Below are 23,390 nucleotides of genomic sequence, written 5' to 3'. Positions count from 1 at the left end.
CCAAGACAGAGACACTTAAAACTCCTAAAGCCGGCATTACATTGAAGTGTACTTCAACAAATCATTGATTATAAGCACAGTAGGATTTCTTTTCTCACTAATTTAGATGAATAAATTACTGCTCCTGAACCACATAAAATCTATATTTTCTGTAAATTTGCTCACTTGAACACTTTTCATTTAAGCATCTTCACATTAAATATCTGATTTAAGTAAATTGACCAAGCATCTTGTATGACACTAAATCCTTTCATAAAAGTTTTGCTTTTGTGTAGTAAAGTAACAGAACAAAAATGAAATTACAACCATGCCTTCAATAAAGCTACTGACAAGTAATTACCATCCATTTGCCCTGCAATGACCCTCTATTTAGCTCTATCACCTGCAAGAAAAAGTATGTGAACCCTTTGGAATGATATGGATTTCTGCACAAATTGGTCATAAAATGTGATCTGATCTTCATCTAAGTCACAACAATAGACAATCACAGTCTGCTTAAACTAATAACACACAAAGAATTAAATGTGACCATGTTTTTATTGAACACACCATGTAAACATTCACAGTGCAGGTGGAAAAAGTATGTGAACCCCTAGATTAATGACATCTCCAAGAGCTAATTGGAGTGAGGTGTCAGCAAACTGGAGTCTAATCAATGAAATGAGATTGGAGGTGTTGGTTACAGCTGCCCTGCCCTATAAAAAACACACACCAGTTCTGGGTTTGCTTTTCACAAGAAGCATTGCCTGATGTGAATGATGGTCAATAAAATAAAATATAAAAACACAATAGTACTGGTATCAGATGATTCTAAAGCAATCCTAAATGGAAATGATCATGACCTGATAGCCTAATGTCCGACAAACCAAGGGAGGATCCCAAGAGGTGGAATCAGTACGAGTATAAGTCCACACTTTCTAATGGTCTATTAGAGTGGATAAAGCAATTGATAGTCCCGTCACATCTGTTGGTGTTGACCAGTGAGACTATATATCACAACGGTATAATATCTGTCAGCTTTGCAGCCGCTTACCTCTCCTTCATATACCTCCTTAGTCCTGCAGAATGCTTCAGACTGGGTAGGAAGGGCTCATCGGGTGCAGCTTTTTTCGGTAATTTGATAACCGGGTTGCCGAACGCTCACCTCTGAACACTCTTGGTCTTACGGTGCAGAGGCAGCGTGTAAAGTCCTTGTTGGTGTGAAGGGCTGGCGTCTCACGTTGCTTTGCTTGGTATCCGCGTTGGATGTTTGCGGGATACTGCCGACGTCACTTCCTGCAATGACGTGTTCCTTCTTGTTATGTCCAATGATTCCGGACTGTGGTTTTTCGTTCGTAGAGAGTTTTGATTTCCAACTTTTTAAAAACCTGTTTGCATGGCCATGCAGTTAAAGAGATACGGACAGGTGTATGGCGCAGAAACCCAGACGCGTTTCGGGAGTTGTCGCTCTCCCTTCCTCCCGAAAAAAGCTGCATCCGATGAGCCCTTCCTACCCAGTCTGAAGCATTCTGCAGGACTAAGGAGGTATATGAAGGAGAGGTAAGCGGCTGCAAAGCTGACAGATATTATACCGTTGTGATATATAGTCTCACTGGTCAACACCAACAGATGTGACGGGACTATCAATTGCTTTATCCACTCTAATAGACCATTAGAAAGTGTGGACTTATACTCGTACTGATTCCACCTCTTGGGATCCTCCCTTGGTTTGTCGGACATTAGGCTATCAGGTCATGATCATTTCCATTTAGGATTGCTTTAGAATCATCTGATACCAGTACTATTGTGTTTTTATATTTTATTTTATTGACCATCGTTTTATTGTAAATTGATTACACCGTTATTAAATTTTATTAATTATAATAAATATATGCCAAATATATGCCAATTGCTAGAGTGCTCATCCTTATATCCTTACTAAATTTATTTATCTTTGAGAGGTAGGGTGTCCTCTCCTTGGATTTGTAGCACCTTATCATAGGCTATAAAGGAGAGCAGCCACCACCAATTTCTCTTTCTCTGATGTGAATGATGCCTCGCACAAAAGAGCACTTAGAAGACCTACGATTAAGAATTGTTGACTTGCATAAAGCTGAAAAGGGTTATAAAAGTATCTCCAAAAGCCTTGCTGTTCATCAGTCCACGGTAAGACAAATTGTCTATAAATGGAGAACGTTCAGCACTGCTGCTACTCACCCTAGGAGTGGCCGTCCTGTAAAGATGACTGCAAGAGCACAGTGCAGACTACTCAATGAGGTGATGAAGAATCCTAGAGTGTCAGCTAAAGACTTACAAAAGATGGGTGCTGTAACAGGACAACGACCCAAAGCATAGAAGTAAATCAACAACAGAATAGCTTAAACAGAAGAAAATACACCTTCTGGAGTGACCCATTCAGAGTCCTGATCTCAACCTGATTGAGATGCTGTGGCATAACCTCAAGAAAGCGATTCACACCAGACACCCCAAGAATATCGCTGAACTGAAACAGTTCTGTAAAGAGGAATGGTCAAGAATAACTCCTGACCGTTGTGCACGTCAGATCTGCAACTACAGGAAACGTTTGGTTGAAGTTATTGCTGCCAAAGGAGGTTCAACAGTTATTAAATCCAAGGGTTCACATACTTTTTCCACCTGCACTGTGAATGTTTACATGGTGTGTTCAATAAAAACATGGTAACATTTAATTCTTTGTGTGTTATTAGTTTAAACAGACCGTGATTGTCTATTGTTGTGACTTAGATGAAGATCAGATCACATTTTATGACCAATTTGTGCAGAAAACCATATCATTCCAAAGGGTTCACATACTTTTTCTTGCAACTGTAGTTACACAAGTTACATAAGCAAGCATCCATTGGGTCTTCCCTGAAGTGTTCTCTGCACTGAACACTCCCCAACCTCTTTTCATTTAGGCGATGGGCCTAGTGTCTATCCAGGAGAATGCTAGAGTTGTCGCTCAAGAGCACAGGGGAGAGGTTGGGGAGCAATCAATGCAAAGAGCACAGGATACTTCACACTGGGCCCTTTGCATCATGGTGTAAGGTATATGAATGCTCCTTTTTCTCAGTCGTGCAACTAGTGTAACCATCCACCTAGGTAGGCTGTAACTGCTTCATACCTCACCTATATAGCAATCTCAGCAAAACCCTCGATAGACTCCCTTTAACACAAACATAATTCTATATAAAATAAAAAAAACAAAGCAGAAGAAAATGTTATGCACATATAATAGCGTCTAATCTTCTCTATAGTGTAAAATTGCAGTATAAATTGTAGTTGTGTCCTCCATATACAGATCCAATTTACTTCTATTACATCCTGGCACTGTAATATATCTCCCAATGTTCCAGAAGTCACACAACAGTACAACTGTTTGCTCTGTTAAGGCCAGATTTGTTGTCTATTACTAACTGATTAAACTTGCCACATTTTGGCTGCCTACAATTATATTTGCTCATTAACACTTGATAGCTTGAATGCAGATATAGAAGAGTATGAGAACAATTAAATCTCAATCATAATAATTCCGCAGAGCTTTGAAGATGACTGCTCAAATGCTATTTCCCTACAAAGACTAATTATCTCCTTTTGGCTTCTGAAGATTGTTAGAAGATGGATGCATGGCATTTCCAAAGTATTAACATAAATTTAAACAAAGATATTTCATTATGAACCGTTTCCATTTACTGGATAAAAATTAGGCTTCACTCCAGAATTAAAGAATAGAACGTTGTCAAAACCGGGGTGTTAGGGAGCCTTGGAGATGAGTGACTGCAAGATGTACAACAGTGTGAACACATAGTAACACTACAAAAGTAGTGTATTAAAGGGGTTGCACGGGCTTTTAGTATTGATGACCTAGCCTCGGGATAGGTCACCAATATCAGATCGGCGGGGATCCGACACCCAGCACCCCCGCCGACCAGCTGTATAAGGAGATGCAGTACGCACATGCCATCTCCCTTCTCTCTTCCTGTCCACTGCTGCGGTCTATGGTCTTTGCCATAGACAGCAGCAGTGAACACTGTGTGCGCCATCTCCTCATAAAGCTGATCAGCGGGGGTGCTGGGTGTCGGACCTGACATTGGTGACCTATCCTGAGGATAGATATTTAATAGTAAAAGCCCGGACAACTACTTTTAAATAATGTATTATAAAGCAGGAGTATAGCCAAAATAGACAAACAAAGGTATCACTACTATAATACTTTTGTCTTTTTTAACAAAAAGTCAGGTGGATACACAGCTGATAGTCCTACTGAATAGACTGTTAGAATTTGCATTATGGCAAGAAAAAAGCAGCTAAGTAAAGAAAAACGAGTGGCCATCATTACTTTAAGAAATGAAGGTCAGTCAGTCAGCCGAAAAATTGGGAAAACTTTGAAAGTAAGGGCTATTTGACCATGAAGGAGAGTGATGGGGTGCTGCGCCAGATGACCTGGCCTCCACAGTCACCGGACCTGAACCCAATCAAGATGGTTTGGGGTGAGCTGGACCGCAGCGTGAAGGCAAAAGGGCCAACAAGTGCTAAGCATCTCTGGAAACTCCTTCAAGACTGTTGGAAGACCATTTCAGGTGACTACCTCTTGAAGCTCATCAAGAGAATGCCAAGAGTGTGCAAAGCAGTAATCAAAGCAAAAGGTGGCTACTTTGAAGAACCTAGAATATGACATATTTTTAGTTGTTTCACACTTGTTTGTTATGTATATAATTCCACATGTGTTAATTCATAGTTTTGATGCCTTCATAGTCATGAAAATAAAGAAAACTCTTTGATTGAGAAGGTATGTCCAAACTTTTGGTCTGTACTGTATACTCCGATAACTCTCAATCACTAATACGATCATTCATGTGACTCCTTAGCTCAGAAAGAGCAGAGAATAAATAATTCAGTTATACTGAATTTTTTTCCTAAAAAACTATATATCAGTCTGCTCAGCTCCTCCTCCTCCATAACGTGCTGCCTGCAGATCATTCTATATTTTCATGGTGTCGGGGTCCCTTTCAATAAGGTTTAATTTACATAGGATTTGGGAACCCCCATCAATATCTTTAAGATATTTTTGCTAGCACCGGCGCTCCTCGCAGCTCAACAAGCACAGCGCCGTACATTGAATAGTGGAAGTGCTTGATATCGGGGCTGAGCTGCTCCTAGGTCACGTAACAGATGAACGTGTCGTCACTGGCCTAGGAAAAGCTGTGAGAAGGCCGTGGCACTCACGAGGAGTCACGGCACTTGAACAAGCACTCTGTCCTCTTCAAAGTTTACCTGTGCGCCATTTCTTTTGCAGCAGTGTTGCGGTATAATTATGACTGCTTGTAATGTTTACTTTAAATAGTTGGAACAGTTGTAATTACACTGCTCCGCCACTATATAGGAGAGGACATGCAGGTAAACATTGAAGAGGATGCAGCACTCACATGAGCCCCACCACCCTTTCAAACATCTGATCGGTGGGATGCCAGGTGTCCGACACCTGCTGATCTGATAACAATTTCATTATACCACTGTACAACTCCTTTAACCTCTTCCTGACATGCACTGTACATGTACAGAGGATCCAGGTCTTTAACAATAGTGCCTGCTCAGGAGATGGCACGTGTCTGGCACTTGACAGCAGAGTCTCTGATTCTAGGCAATTCTGATGTCGGACTGTTAACCCCTTGGGTGACCTGGTCAACTGCTACCATGGCATTCTAGCGATCACCAGTAGTGGGATGTTCCCGGTGGTCAAACGACCCCACCTCCCCTTCCTGCGCAATGAGACTGGGTTCTTCTGAAGGCTTCTAGGTGTGCAATAGTTAATTGAGGTGTCCAGGATTAGAAAAACACAGCTTCTTTCTTCCAGAAACAGCACCACATCTGTCCATGTGTTGTGTCTGGTATGACTGATCAACCCCATTGAAGATGGGGCTGAGCTGCAATACCACACACAATCTGTGGACAGATGTGGTGCTGTTTTTGGAAGAAAGAAGGTATATTTTTCTGATCCTGGACAACACCTTAAAGGGACACTGACAGGCCCAATTAGCATATTTAGGTATATATATGTCAGTACAGGTCTTATAAAGTCTATTAAAATCATCTAAGTATCCCCCTGTCCACCTTATAAATACCGAAATATTACGTTTTATAACCTGCTTGTCCGGTCACCAATCTGCCCAAGGGGCGGCGTTTCATCTCAAAATGCGCCCAGCCAGCCGCTCCCAACTGCCGTTCTGAAGCCCCGCCCAGCTCATCAATATTCACTTCGCTGGGCGGCGGCTACAACTCTCCCGACTCAAGTGTCCGGCGCATGCGCATAAAGCAGGGGCTGCAGCGCTCTGTACGCAGGCGCGATGTGACCCTGGCCGGGCGCATACGCTGAAGATTGGATGGAGGACGTGCCCAGAGGATTGAATGGGCCGTGCGCAGGATCTTGAGTCGGGAGAGTTGTAGCCGCCGCCCAGCGAAGTGAATATTGATGAGCTGGGCGGGGCTTCAGAACGGCTGTTGGGAGCGGCTGGCTGGGCGCATTTTGAGATGAAACGCCGCCCCTTGGGCAGATTGGTGACCGGACAAGCAGGTTATAAAACTTTATAAATACCGAAATATAAGGTGGACAGGGGGGATACTTAGATGATTTTAATAGACTTTATAAGACCTGTACTGACATATATATACCTAAATATGCTAATTGGGCCTGTCAGTGTCCCTTTAAGCTCCTTTTAAGCCCCCTTTAAAAAATATATATCATAAAATAAATTAGAAATTCTAATCTCCCTCTTTTCCCATTTTCAAACATAAAATAAAAACAACACAAAAATAAACATAATTGGCATTGCTACATTCAAAACGAAAGTATTTATCCTAGTGGGCAACTACCGTATTTTTCGCCCTATAAGACGCACCGGCCCATAAGACGCACCTAGGTTTTTGGGGAGGAAAATAATAAAAAAAATTTTTTTACCAAAAGGTGTGCTGTGTGTTTGGTGGGTTTGGAACGAATGGTGGTCTCTGGATGGCACTATTACTGGGGATCTGTGGATGACTGACACTTATGTGGGGGATCTGTGGATGACTGACACTGTTATGTGGGGGATCTGTGGATGACGGACACTGTTATGGGGGGGTCTGTGGATGACGGACACTGTTATGGGGGGTCTGTGGATGACGGACACTGTTATGGGGGATCTGTGGATGACGGACACTGTTATGGGGGATCTGTGGATGACGGACACTGTTATGGGGGATCTGTGGATGACGGACACTGTTATGGGGGATCTGTGGATGACAGACACTGTTATGGGGGGGATCTGTGGATGACGGACACTTATGGGGGGGATCTGTGGATGACGGACACTGTTATGGGGGGGATCTGTGGATGACTGACACTGTTATGGGGGGGATCTGTGGATGGCACAGTTATGGGCTGGGGGGGTCTGTGGATGGCACTGTTATGGGCTGGGGGGGTCTGTGGATGGCACTGTTATGGGCTGGGGGGGTCTGTGGATGGCACTGTTATGGGCTGGGGGGGATCTGTGGGTGGCACTGTTATATATGTGCCATCCACAGACCCCCCCAGCCCATAACAGTGCCATCCACAGACCCCCCCCAGCCCATAACTGTGCCATCCACAGACCCCCCCAGCCCATAACTGTGCCATCCACAGACCCCCCCCAGCCCATAACTGTGCTATCCACAGACCCCCCCAGCCCATAACTGTGCCATCCACAGATCGCCCCCACTCCCCCCCCCCCCGACGCCGCCAGTATACTAAAATAAGATGTCATATTCAATTAATACTTATTAAACATGCCCCCTCAGTCCTATTACTACCTTACATCCTAATCGCTAGTGTAGAATTCAGGCAGGCAGGACGGGCGGCCGGCGCGTCTCTCACTGACGTCACTTGCCTGCGCCGCCTGCTTCATTCATAAAGTAGGCGGCGCAGGCACGTGACAAGAGTTACGCTGCCGCCCGCCCGCCCGGCCTAAATTCTACTGCCGCGATTAGGATGTAAGGTAGTAATAGGACTAAGGGGGGAAGTTTAATAAGTATTACTTGAAAATGACATCTTATTTTAGTATACTGGAGCGGCGGGGCGGTGCTATACTACACTGACTGCACCGCCCCGCCGCTATTGCCAGCCCCCAGATCCTCCTCCCAGTCCCTCCCCCGGCCCCCGCTCCGTACATCGCAGCTTGCGATGTAAAACTGCAAGCATTCGCCCCATAAGACGCAGGGGCATTTCTCCCCCATTTTGGGGGAAGAAAAAGTGCGTCTTATGGGGCGAAAAATACGGTACATACTTTTTTGCACACAATGGTGCAGATTTGTCAAAACTGGTGCAAAGAATACTCGGCTAAGACCAGGCATCCTCAAACTGCGGCCCTCCAGCTGTTGTAAAACTACAACTCCCACAATGCCTTGCTGTAGGCTGATACCTGTAGGCTGTTCGGGCATGCTGGGAGTTGTAGTTTTGCAACAGCTGGAGGGCCGCAGTTTGAGAATGCCTGGCTTAGACGCATATACTTACATAGACAGACATACTTGACACATGTACAGGTGAAACTCAAAAAATTTGAATATTGTGAAAAGTTCATTTATTTCAGTAATCGAACTTAAAAGGTGAAACTAATATATGAGATAGATTCATTACATGCAAAGCGAGATATTTTAAGCCTTTATTTGTTATAATTTGGATGATTATGGCTTACAGCTTATGAAACCCCAAAGTCACAATTTTGAGGTACCCTTTGCTCAGGGGGTATGGATTCGAGTTTCACCTGTATACATATATACATACACATACATAGGGACATATATGCACATACATAACAAACACAATAGTCATTTACCATTCTATTATTGGGAGCTGCAGGAGCAGTGTAGAGGTATGGCTGAGGGGAGAAGGAGTAAGGGGGATGGAATGCACACTATGGGACCCTCTACAGACTCTTAAATACCTCCTCATACCAGACTGCTGGGCGGCATCAACAGATGTCAGCGGGAATACATGTTAAGCCTGTTTCTCATTGGATCAATGTGCCCGCTGCATGAGCACAGACAAGGAACTTAAAGTGGCTCTGAAAAAAACTAAAACTGGCCCCATGTTGTCCAAATTGAAAGAAGGCAGGGCAACACAAAGTAGGAGGCATATGGCAGTTGGTGGGTGGTCAATTATTAAAGGAGTGGTGGTGGCCCCTGCGTCCGACACATGCACCCATGTACCCTTGCTATAACACAGCTGTGTTCATATACACACTGTGGGGTTGTGCTCTGGTAGATAAGGTAAGTGGGCGCAGTACAGAGGCAAAATACAAGTTCTTAACTCAAAACGTCAGTGTTTATTCACACTTGAGGCAATTGCACAAAACAGCACGTAACTTTGCAGTCTTGGTGTTAATTCACACAGTGGAAAGTTCATATAACACAAGTCACCTTGCTAGCAGTTCTGCCTCCAGTAGTCCACAATAGGTTTTAGGGGGCCTGTTTCCCCAGCATGCGGCTCTCAGCCCTCCGGCATGACACAAAGCCTCAGATCCCAAAAACAGAGACATCTCTGCTGAGCCCAGCTGTCTATTTAACATAGTACATAAGGCCGAAAAAAGACATTTGTCCATCCAGTTCGGCCTGTCATCCTGCAAGTTGATCCAGAGGAAGGCAAAAAAAAACTGTGAGGTAGAAGCCAATTCTCCTCACTAAAGGGGAAAAAAATTCCTTCCCGACTCCAATCAGGCAATCGGAATAACTCCCTGGAACAACGCCCCCTCTCTAGTAGCTATAGCCTGTAATATTATTACACTCCAGAAATACATTCAGGCCCCTCTTGAACTCTTTTAGTGAACTCACCATCACCACCTCCTCAGGCAGAGAGTTCCATAGTCTCACTGCTCTGAGGCCCCTTTCACACGGGCGAGTATTCCGCGCGGATGCGATGCGTGAGTTGAACGCATTGCACCCGCACTGAATCCCGACCCATTCATTTCTATGGGGCTGTTCACATGAGCGGTGATTTTCACGCATCACTTGTGCGTTGCGTGAAAATCCCAGCATGCTCTATATTCTGCGATTTTCACGTAATGCAGGCCCCATAGAAATGAATGGGGTTGCGTGAAAATCGCAAGCATCCGCAAGCAAGTGTGGAAGCGGTGCGATTTTCACGCACGGTTGCTAGGAGACGATCGGGATGGGGACCCGATCATTTTATTATTTTCCCTTATAACATGGTTATAAGGGAAAATAATAGCATTCTGAATACAGAATGCATAGTAAAATAGTGCTGGAGGGGTTAAAAATAAAAAATTTTACTCACCTTAGTCCACTTGATCGCGTAGCCGGCATCTCCTTCTGTCTTCATCTTAGCTCTGTGTAGCAACAGGACCTTTGGTGATGTCACAGTCATCACATGATCCATCACATGATCTTTTACCATGGTGATGGATCATGTGATGACCGGAGTGACGTCACCACAGGTCCTGTTGCTACACAGAGCTAAGATGAAGACAGAAGGAGATGCCGGCTACGCGATCAAGTGGACTATTTTACTATACAGCGCTATTTTACTATGCATTCTGTATTCAGAATGCTATTATTTTCCCTTATAACCAGAACACCGATCCCAAGCCTGAACTTCTGTGAAGGGTTCGGGTACCAAACATACGCGATTTTTCTCACGCGAGTGCAAAACGCATTACAATGTTTTGCACTCATGCAGAAAAATCACGTGTGTTCCCGCAACGCACCCGCACATTTTCCCGCAACGCCGGTCTGAAAGAGGCCTTACCGTAAAGAATCCTATGTGTACAAACCTTCTTTCCTCCAGACGCAGAGGATGTCCCCTCGTCACAGTTCTGGGGATAAATAGATGATGGGAGAGCTCTCTGTACTGACCCCTGATATATTTATACATAGTAATTAGATCTCCCCTCAGTCATCTTTTTTCTAAAGTGAATAACCCTAATTTTGATAATCTTTCAGGGTACTGTAGTCCACCCATTCCAGTTATTACTTTAGTTGCCCTCCTCTGAACCCTCTCCAGCTCTGCTATGTCTGCCTTGTTCACAGGAGCCCAGAACTGTACACAGTACTCCATGTGTGATCTGACTAGTGATTTGTAAAGTGGTAGGACTATGTTCTCATCACGGGCATCTATGCTCCTTTTGATGCAACCAATTATCTTATTGGCCTTGGCAGCAGCTGCCTGACACTGGTTTTTACAGCTTAGTTTGCTGTTCACAAAAATTCCTAGGTCCTTTTCCATATTAGTGTTACCCAGTGTTTTACCATTTAGTATGTACGGGTGACTTGCATTATTCCTACCCATGTGTATAACCTTACATTTGTCAGTGTTAAACCTCATCTGCCACTTCTCTGCCCAAGCCTCCAATCTATCCAGATCCCTCTGTAGTAGTATACTGTCCTCTTCCGCGTCAATTACTTTAAACAATTTAGTGTCACCTGCAAATATTTATATTTTACTGTGCAAGCCTTCTACAAGATCATTAATAATTATATTGAAGAGGATAGGGCCAGGTGCTGCCAAAACTTGGGCCAGGACTTAAACTTTGGTCCGGTATTTGACCTCACCAGGCTGGAAATCAGCCCAGCCGCACATGCTGGGAGGAAAATACCTGCCTTGCCAGACACAACCCCTCACTGTGTCACAACACATGCATACTGACAACCATTAAAAAAAAAAATATTTTTAGTCCTAAATCATAAACAGCTAAAGAATACAGCTCCATTACTACTATAACCACATTATCATGATAATTACACACATATATATCACAATAACATTTACAAGCTTCCCAGACAGGATGCTGGCAAATATCTCTTATTTTTTATTGAACGGTCTTCTTCCCTGAGGACATCTGAACCAAGTCCTTCACACATCTCAAAAAGAAATGTCACTATGTATTTATCACACTGCGGCACAGTTAGCCAATAAGGTATCATGGTGTTCGAAAGTATAATTACCTTTACTTTCATTCTCACATATGCATGCAGTATGTTCAGATGTGGTTGGCCAGTTCAGAGCACATCTTTGGAAATACTATCTTGCCCACTAGTCAGACACAATGTCATCAATTTTCCACGTCAAGAAGTAAGCAAGCATACGATATTGTGAACACAAGTCGCAGGGCTACACTGTGTTCTTTCTGTATCTGCAGGCATGCAGAGGCTTTTATATTATAAAAAAATCTAAGAATAATCCCTTCCTGCAGTGATGGGATAATCACATTTTACACATTTTCAATCTCTCAGCCTCTTCTTAGGGAAGGCTGTGTTCTGTCAACATCACTGCATACAGCTAATAATCTGCTTGCCACCAAAATGAAATTATAAATATGTCAAATGAGATCTCAAACTCAGAAACAGGCTTTAGTTAATACAGAGAATTACTTTTGCGATTGGCTATATACATATTTCAGTAAATTCATTTTCTAAATGAAAAATGGGCATTCCTACGTAAATTTCAGAACGCACATTAGTAAGCTGTCCATCCACACAGGCAGGGGCTGGATTTTCTTATGTGGCACCTGCTGACATGCATATTTACATATGAATACACTAAACTGAATTCCTATGTTTAATCGACACTAATAGTCCTGTGACCGGAAGGCATACAGGGAGGGACAATGGGGAGACTAGAAAGGGGGAAAGATAAAATTATTTTACTGCTCTATACAGTCTAATGTTTAACATTCCCCGGCTGAGAGGACTTTCTGCCATGACATCACACCACAGTCCATTTCCAAATTCTGATCTAGCACTAGAAATCCTGGGCCTTGCAGTTCCACACCTTCTACAAACCGGATTCCAAAAAAGTTGGGACACTATACAAATCGTGAATAAAAACTGAATGCAATGATGTGGAGGTGCCAACTTCTAATATTTTATTCAGAATAGAACATAAATCACGGAACAAAAGTTTAAACTGAGAAAATGTACCATTTCAAGGGAAAAATATGTTGAATCAGAAATTCATGGTGTCAACAAATCCCCAAAAAGTTGGGACAAGGCCATTTTCACCACTGTGTGGCATCTCCCCTTCTTCTTACAACACTCATCAGACGTCTGGGGACCGAGGAGACCAGTTTCTCAAGATTAGAAATAGGAATGCTCTCCCATTCTTGTCTAATACAGGCCTCTAACTGTTCAATCGTCTTGGGCCTTCTTTGTTGCACCTTCCTCTTTATGATGCGCAAAATGTTCTCTATAGGTGAAAGATCTGGACTGCAGACTGGCCATTTCAGTACCCGGATCCTTCTCCTACGCAGCCATGATGTTGTGATTGATGCAGAATGTGGTCTGGCATTGTCTTGTTGAAAAATGCAGGGTCTTCCCTGAAAGAGATGACGTCTGGATGGGAGCATATGTTGTTCTAGAACCTGAATATATTTTTCTGCATTGATGGTGCCTTTCCAGACATGCAAGCTGCCCATGCCACATGCACTAATGCAACCCCATACCATCAGAGATGCAGGCTTCTGAACTGAGCGTTGATAACAACTTGGGTTGTCCTTGTCCTCTTTGGTCCGGATGACATGGCGTCCCAAATTTCCAAAAAGAACTTCGAATCGTGACTTGTCTGACCACAGAACAGTCTTCCATTTTGCCACACTCCATTTTAAATGATCCCTGGCCCAGTGAAAACGCCTGAGCTTGTGGATCTTGCTTAGAAATGGCTTCTTCTTTGCACTGTATGAGTTTCAGCTGGCAACGGCGGATGGCACGGTAGATTGTGTTCACTGACAATGGTTTCTGGAAGTATTCCTGAGCCCATTCTGTGATTTCCTTTACAGTAGCATTCCTGTTTGTGGTGCAGTGTCGTTTAAGGGCCCGGAGATCACGGGCATCCAGTATGGTTTTACGGCCTTGACCCTTACGCACAGAGATCGTTCCAGATTCTCTGAATCTTCGGATGATGTTATGCACAGTTGATGATGATAGATGCAAAGTCTTTGCAATTTTTCGCTGGGTAACACCTTTCTGATATTGCTCCACTATCTTTCTGCGCAACATTGTGGGAATTGGTGATCCTCTACCCATCTTGGCTTCTGAGAGACACTGCCACTCTGAGAAGCTCTTTTTATACCCAATCATGTTGCCAATTGACCTAATTAGTGTTAATTGGTCTTCCAGCTCTTCGTTATGCTCAAATTTACTTTTTCCAGCCTGTTATTGCTACTTGTCCCAACTTTTTTGGGATTTGTTGACACCGTGAAAATTTGAATCAACGTATTTTTCCTTTAAAATAATACATTTACTCGGATTAAACGTTTGATCTGTCATCTACGTTCTATTACAAATAAAATATTGACATTTGACATCTCCACATCATTGCATTCAGTTTTTATTCACAATTTGTTTAGTGTCCCAACTTTTTTGGAATCCAGTTTGTAGTAGTATAATACGGCAAGTGCTTCTCTGCATGGATCTTGATGATTTGCATGCCTAACTGCATTCAGTATGGCCAAACATTCCTCAGCCAACTATTAAAAACCTAAATGATAGCATTGCAAAGCATGTAAATGTGTGTATTTCTGTGGATGGCGCTTGAAACTGAAAAATCAAGATGTTTTGGATATTTTGTTGCCATTTGTTTATCATTTGCATATCATTAACATGTCTATCGATCCTGTGATTTCCATACTCCCATGACTTTTTCCATCTTGGAGTTGCAATTTCAATGTTGAATAGTGTGTGTGTGTGTGTATATATATATATATATATATATATAGGCAATGGAAGATTTTTGGAATGCCATTTTATATTTTTATATATGTTATTCTAATGTGTTAAGAGGAAGTGAATACACCAGACATGCCCCAGAAAAATACTTGAGACGAATAAGTCACTTTGTTAATCACTCTACATCCCATGGTGTTGCACTTATTTTTTCTCTATCCTAAGGTTATCAAGAGTTGGTGTGGGGAAGCACTTGTGGTATTAAACTACTGGAAGGTTTGCAAATGCAGGCCCCAGGATTTCTAGGCAGAGTCCACTTCAGAATCTAGAAGTGGACTCTGCCTATGGTGTGATGCCGGGGGAGAAGGTCCTCTGAACGGTGGGCTGTAAAATGTTAGACTTTATTGACTGCTAAAATACTCACTGCCACCTCCTACTTATAAGCCCACTTTGTAGAGAATTACAAATAGTGAAAGCGCTTGATGAGCTCCCAGCCGAGTGTGACGGGAATGGCAGTTTCCTATTACAGAGTGTACCCACTGCCCAATAATACACAGAGGGGTCGGCCACTTACATTATGGAAAGAGTGCTCGCTCTATAAATACACACCTCTACCCAGAAACAGAAGGCCCTGTCACCTGCAGGCCCCAGACATAGGAGGAAAAGGGGCTAAGAGAACAGCTGCTTCAGTGGGAACTGGTTCTAGACAACGTCAGTCCGACCGACCATGAAAAAAAAAAAAGTAAGGTGTACACAATCCTTGCACACAAAACGTCCCCGGCGTGGCCAGACTACCACAACCATGTGGGGACCAGTGTTCCCTTTTATCTGCGTGGCTGCGGAAACTTCATAGTACGCCCACTCAGGGCCTCTGTAAGCCTGCCCACCAATGCAGCCCATAATCTGGACTTCAACAAAATGGCTGTTCTGAATTTTAGGGAGACTTACTCCAACAATGCACACAATCTTTACTGTGTGCACTGCCGGGGTAGGAAGCCCCAGAACTCAGAACAAGCGCAAGTGATTCTACCTACAGGGTAGATGCTATTTTCTAGTGGGCTAACGGACCTGATGTCATGGCCCATGTGACCAGACTTGTGATGGGGGAGCCGAAGGAGCAGAAAGGTTGCCTCCCTTTAGTTAAAGAGAGGAGCACTGCTGGAGTTCCTTGAGCTCTAGCTGAAATATTGTGCAGGGGACAGAGAGCTAGGTGTGTGTATGTGTGAGTCCCTGTGTGTGTCCCTGTTTGTGTGTATGTGTGTCCCTGTGTGTGTTCCTATTTGATTGTCCCTGTGTGTGTCCCTATTTGTTTGTCCCTGAGTGTGTGTGTCCTTGTCTGTGTGTCCCTGTGTGTGTGTGTCCCCATGCCCACTGCAGTGCTGCTAGCATGGAATCCCATAGGAGAGGCACAGTGAGTTACACTAAGGACGCCGGTAACACTACCACATGATCTGCACTAGTGTTATCTGTGGTTTTACATAGGACTGCAGGTAACAGGGTATGCAGAGTTAGAGGCATGGCTTAGTGTTAAAAAAAATGTTTACTGTGCCCATCCTTGGGCTTTTTAAAAGTTGAGAGTTACAACCATCTACTACATTATCTGTATTCAGAGAGTTACTACTATTAACTGTGGTATTACAAAGGACTGCAGGTAACATCTACTACAATATCTGTACAAAGAGAGTTATCATTGTTATCTGTGGTGTTACGTAGGACTGCAGGCAACATCTACTGCATTATCTGTACTCAGAGAGTTATCACTGTGTTATTTGTAGTGTTACATAGGACTGCAGGTAGGACTTTTATGGAATATCCACCGGAGTCCGATAAATTCAGATACCACTGGTCCCATTCTCACATAGAAGTAAATGGAAGGAGGTATCACATGTTGGGCCACCTCTCCATACACTGCCATAGGTAATTGTTCTTAAGAGAGTCAGCATCTGTCGCACTTTTATTGTAAATCCACAGAAACGTTAGAGACGAGAATTCCCCTTTAAATAATGGTCACATGGTATTCCATGGGTCACATGGGTTGCTTTATTGGAATGCACCCTTAGTAAGAGATTGCCCACCTTTCACCATGTATCACCCAGCTACCTAACTGCTCCACTCAGCAACAGCGGAGGCTTAGAGGGAACACTGGACACACAGGGCGCACTAGCAACATGGATTATCCTGGATGCCAATGTACGACTATCAATTGTGGGCAGGTTGTGGGGGTGGCATGAGTTTGCCATTTCACTGCCCGGAGGACTACAAGTCCCAGCAAAACCAGTCAGCCAGGGTATAAAGCATTCCTGTTATGGCCACTATCAGATGGGAGGCATGTTTTTTTATTGTACAGGTGAAACATTGAGTAAACTTGTTTCACCTGTAAAATTGATAAGCTGCCCTAAAAACCACAACACAGCTACATGTAGTTTCACTAAAGATAAGTTCACACCTACTGTTGCACTGATACGTCCGATCACCACAAGGGATTTCACCATTTAATGCCGTCCGTCGGCATAAGATCATATCCGTTGCCATCAGTAATCTTTTTTTTTTTTTTTCGTGGACAAAATGCGCCAGACTTTCAGCAATTTTGGTCCGTGATAAAAAAGGATTACACACCTAACTGATGGCAAGGGATGCCATCTGATGCTGACGGACGGCATTAAATGTGAAATTAGTTTGGATCAGGACAACGGATTTCACACAGGGACTGTGTATGTAACCATGAAGTTGCGTACAATTATTGTAGTAATATGTATTTAAAGGTTATTTCTATCAAGAAAATCATTTATTGAATTGTATATTGGTATTTTTTTCAGTTTAAGTAACAAAAATAAGAAAATCGAGATTCAAATCGAAAAATTGTCCAAAATCTAGATTTTATTTTTTGGCAATATCGCCCAGCCCTATGTGGAACTGTGCCTTTACCGTATATTGGATACGGTCCAGTCTGCTTTACTTTTCAGCATTTTATAAGGTGCAAGATGGTTTAAATGTACATTGCAATGTCCTGCTTTATTTTGTACAAGCAAACAGACATTTTAAAACAATACATGACTTAAAGGCTATGTACCCCTTCAGAGGTAAAAAAAATAATTATGATTGCATTTTAATTTTTTTCTAAAAATCTTTTTTTACTAAAAATATTGAGCTGTTCTGTAAAAAAGGGTTAATTGTTTTCTAACTGTGTGACTGGTACTTTAAAGAGGATCTTTCACCACTCCTGACATGTCTGTTTTTATAGTTTCATGTATTCCCCATGTAATAACAATTCTGGAGCCTCTATTCTTATGGCTCTATCTTGTGCCATTCCTTTATTATTTGTACTAGAAGTTATGAATGTATTGCTAGCAGTCTGCAGTAAGGGTACAGAGAGGAGGTAACCGGCTGGGGGTGTGTACCTGCACAGATTCACTCTATCCAATCATTTCTGCCATTGTCAGACTGTACAGGGACACACCCCCAACCGGTTACTTCCCCTCTGTACGCTTACTGCAGACTGCTGTCAATACATTCATAACTTCTAGTACAAATAATAGAGGAATGGCACAACATAGAGACATAAGAATAGATGCTCCAAAATTGTTATTACATGGGGAATGCATGAAGCTATTAAAACAGGCATGTCAGAAGTGGTGAAAGGTCCTCTTTAACTTTCACTTCGTGCTGGCCATCTAATAAACCTAATCTCTAAACTACTGAGAGGTCATAAACACTTATCTGACGGAAAATACACCATATTTAAAAAAAAAGACCATAAAAAAATAGTTTTAGCTCAAAATGATTACAACAATACAATAATAAAAAAAAATTGCCCCCAAAGGTGTACATATCCTTTAAGAGTGTCGGCCTACTAAATGGTCGGAGTCAAATTCACCAGAGATACAATAAAATCCTGTCCTGCATTTGTATTTTATATATTGGATTAATCCTATTAAAAGGAGAGGGCAAAGCAGTGAACAGAGGCAGCAGCAATGTCACTGCCATGGCTCTGTCAGTCTGCCACAGGGCATTTAACTGAGGCTCAAATGAACGACCTAGTAACGGGAAAACTGCAAAATAAAATAAAAAATGATAAAATGAATGTTCCCCAAATGTCTTTTATAAGCTCATGGAAAATATCTTATGTAGAAAAATACAAAAAAAAATACTAATTAAATTAAAAAGAGATGTCACCCATGCCAACCTAAGCAGTCACCATAGCTGTCCTGCTCACCCAAGACTATAAATTATATACCAAAATGACCAAAACAAACTGAAAACAATATTCTAACACTTTATTTTAGTTTGAATTTGCAACTTAAAAGTGTAACTGTTATTTCAGGTAACTTTCCAAAATCAGCTGTCACGTGTGGACATCAGAAGTGTAACACTATACATGGCTATTATACGGTTTGTATCCTGCATTTGTCACCAGTTTATCCTCTGCAGACTCCATAGCTGTGAGTTTTCAATGAGCTCAACTTTAAATTGGGTGAAAACTAGCTGCTCTGATGTCTACCATACATTGCACACACAGAGAAGAGGAGATCCTGCTCCCCTGTGTCTCCATAGCATGGAACATGTAATACAGCATTACTGAGCAGTGTAGCAGTGAATATAGCAGGGTCAGGCAATGTAAGAAAAGATCAGCACGGATACCTTATGTCCCTTAGTATATATTATTCTGTGCTGTGGCACTTACAAACTCAGACAGACTGTGGCCTGGGCTTATGGCAGCCATTAGCTGAGTGAGCCGCTGTCCACGGTACAGCCAGAGAGAAGGCAAGGGGGTGAGTTAGACCTGCCCTCTCTCTTCTGTGGTCTCGTGGCTGTCTCAATTCTGTTGTTTCCATTTGCGCAGGGCAAACTTAAGAAAATCATGGCCGGCCTGACAGCCCTGCCTCTGGGTACTCAGATTCTTTCACTGGTAGATTTAATGGCTGCTTCCTATAAAATTGGCTCTAATATATGTGTGGGGGGCCTGAGTGGCCTAATTTGAGGTTTTCCTTTGCATTATATGTGCAATATAAGGGTACGGCCACAAGGTCAGGTTTCTGCATGCAGTTATGGAAGCCAAAATTAGGAGTGGAGGAAAGAAAGGATAAAAGACAGATACCACTTCTCTTTTTTTAATTCACTCTTGGTTTTGCCTTCCAAAACCTACGTGGCCGTACCCTAAGTGTCTTAAAGGGGTATTCAAGCTTTATGATATTGATGAACTAAGGATAGGTCACCCATATCAAATAGCTGAAATATCCCTTTAAGAATACTTTCACACTAGCGTTTTTCTTTTCAGGTATTAAGTTCCGTCCTAGGGGCTCAATACCGGAAAAAAAACTGATCAGTTTTATCCTAAAGCATTCTGACTGGAGAGCAATCCATTCAGTATGCATCAGGGTGTCTTCAGTTCAGTCACTGTACGGTTTTTGGACAGAGAAAATACTGCAGCATGCGCAGACCTTTAAAAATGTAAAAAAGATAAATATCAGATCTGTTTTTCCGGATGACATTCCGGAGAGACGGATCCGGTATTGAAATACAGTTGTGAGATGGATCCGCATCTGGATCCGTCTACAAATGGTATCCGTTTGCATTCAGATTGCTGGAATCCAGCGACGCTAGTGTGAAAGTACCCTAAAAGTCATCAGCAGATTTGTACCTATGAAACTGGCTGACCTTTTGCATGTGCGCATGGCATCTGAGGGCATATGTGTTGGTCCCATGTTCATATGTGCCTGCATTGCTGAGAAAAATTATGTTTCAATATATGCAAATGAGCCTCTAGGAGCAACGGGGGCGTTGCTGTTACACCTAGAGGCTTAGCTCTCTCTGCAACTGCTGTGTGCTCTGCCCTTTGATTGACAGGACCAGTCATGTTGATGTTTTCATTGCCTGGCCCTGTCAATCAAAGTGGAGAGGGTGCGGCAGTTGCAGAGAGAGCTGAGTCTCTAGGTGTAACGGCAACGCCCCCGTTGCTCCTAGAGTCTCATTCGCATATATTAAAACTTCATTTTTCTCAGCAATGCAGGCACATATGAACATGGGACCAACACAGATGCCTTCAGCTGCCAAGTACACAGGTCAGCCAGTTTCATACGTACAAATCTGCTGACAGATGCCCTTTGAGGTGTATACAGAAAAAAACTGCTTTCCTTCTAGGAATACATTTTACATGGAATTGTGTACTTGTAATGCCAGCATAGTCCTCATTTCTGTAACTCGTTTTATGTGCACTTTATAGAGCTGCATGGTCCATTAAATGGGAAATAAAGTACATACTGTGTTTATTAACACGCACCAGATTTTTCTGTTTCTCCAACTTGAGGAGCTATCACAGAGCATTTAAGTCACAGCGCAGGGTTGTAATTATACTATTTTCTACAACCGGGGCTGACAATTTAATTGTGCACTGGTTATACTGCAGTGTAGATTAGTAAACCATTTCACACAAATCTCACTGTCAAAAATAATGTTATGTTACTGTTCTTAACACAACCTTTTCTGAAAAAGCTTTACAAGTCACTGAGTTAATGCAGAGTAGGCATTAATGGAAGTTAAAAAAAAAAGTTAAAAAATACACATTAAAGATACAAGAAATCAACCTTACCCTGCGTGGCAATGTAGTGGTTCGGTCTGTGATAGCCCTAAAATCAGAAGACAAAAAATGTTCGATGAAATCCATAAAAAATTTGCTGTCTATGACATAGATTAACATCCTGACATTAGAATAACTACCACATTGCAAACTTCAAGGCAGGTTAAAGGCTGCAATTTTTTATCATTACATTTTACTTATTTTGGATTAAAAATGATTTTTCTTCAATTGGTTTTTAACCTCTTGAGACCCCAAGGTTTTCTGTTTTTTGCATTCTTGTTTTTCACTACTTGCCTTCCCAGAGCCATAACTTTTTTAAAAAAAATCAGTTTACACAGCTGTATAAGGACTTGTTTTTTTGCAGGACAAGTTGTACTTTCTAATGGTACTATTTATGCAGTGGGGAGCTGGAAAAATATTCAAAATGGGGTGGAATTGGATTTTTTTTTTGTTATGGCGCTCACTGTACAGCAGGTGTGGGGAATCTACGGCCCATGGGATCAATTCATGTGGCTCCTGGCCCGGCAGTAATGCAAGAACGACCTATAGGGAAATACGATGTCACAGAGCCACAGGGCTGGCTGGAGTTTACTGAGGGGCGGAGTTAGACGTGAGTGAGGCAGGGGAACTTTATTATTATTATTATTTATTATTAAAGCGCCATTCATTCCATAGCGCTGTACAAATGAAAATGGGTATACATATATAATACAGACAATTGCACTAAGCATGAACAAGATGAGTTACAAATTGGTACAGAAGGAGAGAGGGCCCTGCCTGTGAGGGCTTACAATCTACATGGTATGGGAGAAGGACACAGTAGGTGCGGGTGAAGTTGGTCATGGCGGTATAGAGGCAGCAGGGTCACTGGTTGTAGGCTTGTCTGAAGAGGTGGGTTTTTAGGTTTCTTTTGATGGAAAGCGCGGATGCGTTAGATGTTTTTAAGTTGGAGGCGGCAGGTGGTGGAAAGGGCTTGGATGTGTGGTCGGAAGGAGAGGGCAGAATACAAGGTCACTCCAAGGCAGCGAACTTGGTTGACCGGGATGAGTGTGCAGCCATTGATCATGATAGATAGGTCTGTTGGGGTTGAACAAGATGGGGGAGAGATGATGAATTCTGTTTTATCCATGTTAAGTTTTAGAAAGTGAGTGGAGAAAAAGGAGTATATGGAAGATAGGCATTGTGGGATTTTGGATAGTAAGGTGGTGATGTCTGGACCAGAGAGGTAGATTTGTGTTTCGTCAGCATAAGAGTGATACTGAAAGCCATGAGACTCTATGAGCTGTCCCAGGCCGAACGTGTAAATAGAGAAGAGCAGGGGTCCTAGGACAGAGCCTTGCGGGACACCAACAGAGAGGGAATGAGATGAGGAGGTGGTGTAAGAGTGGGAGACGCTAAATGTCCGGTCTGTGAGGTATGATGTGATCCAGGAGAGGGCCAGGTCAGTGATGCCAAGAGATGAGAGAGTTTGCAACAGAAGGGAGTGGTTGGGAGTGAGTGGGACAGGTCAAGAAGAAGGAGAACAGAGCAATGTTTTTTGGTTTTGGCTGTTAGTAGGTCATTGGTGACTTTGGTAAGGGCAGTCTCAGTCGAGTGGTGGGGTCGGAAGCCAGATTGTAGCCGGTCAAAGAGGGAGCAGAAGGAGAGGTGAGAGGACATTTTAGAATGGAAATGTTGTTCAAGTATTTTTGAGGCATACGGAAGAAGTGATATGGGGAGATAACTGGACAATGAAGATGGGTCAAGTGAAGGCTTTTTGAGGATGGGTGTAATGGTAGCATGTTTAAAAACAGAGGGGAAGACACCAGAGGTCAGTGATAGGTTGAAGAGAAGAGTTAAGGCTGGGCTAAACACTGTGGTGAGGTTAGGAATGAGGCGGGATGGGATTGGGTCAAGTGCACAAGTGGCGAGATGTGATCTGGAGAGTAGAGTGGAGAGTTTTTCTTCTGTAATGGGGGAGAAGCGGGTTTTGGACCGAGCAGTTGTGTAGAGGGTCTGTGGGGACTGTGTACTGAAGCTTTCTCTGATGTGGACTATCTTTTGCTTGAAGTATGTGGCAAAGTCCTCAGCTTAGATGAAAGGGTGAGGGTGCTGGGGGACGGAGAAGGAAGTTAAAAGTGTTAAAAAGTTGTTT

At 42.8% G+C, this 23,390-nt stretch overlaps 1 protein-coding gene across 5 annotated transcripts in view; it reads right to left on the bottom strand.

Annotated features, from left to right (window-relative positions):
- Positions 1–23,390, bottom strand: part of PTPRM (protein tyrosine phosphatase receptor type M) — a 766,319-nt gene that overhangs the window by 95,608 nt on the left and 647,321 nt on the right. For all 5 annotated transcript variants that reach the window (XM_044295693.1, XM_044295689.1, XM_044295690.1 and 2 more), the window contains one exon: positions 21,269–21,305. In XM_044295693.1, the coding sequence (XP_044151628.1) occupies positions 21,269–21,305 (37 nt within the window). The remainder of the gene's footprint in view (positions 1–21,268; positions 21,306–23,390) is intronic.

Source organism: Bufo gargarizans, chromosome 5 (assembly GCF_014858855.1).
Source record: "Bufo gargarizans isolate SCDJY-AF-19 chromosome 5, ASM1485885v1, whole genome shotgun sequence".
NCBI lineage: Eukaryota > Metazoa > Chordata > Amphibia > Anura > Bufonidae > Bufo > Bufo gargarizans.
Note: the sequence above shows the minus strand (reverse complement) of the source record. Positions and strands in the feature narration are given on the sequence as shown.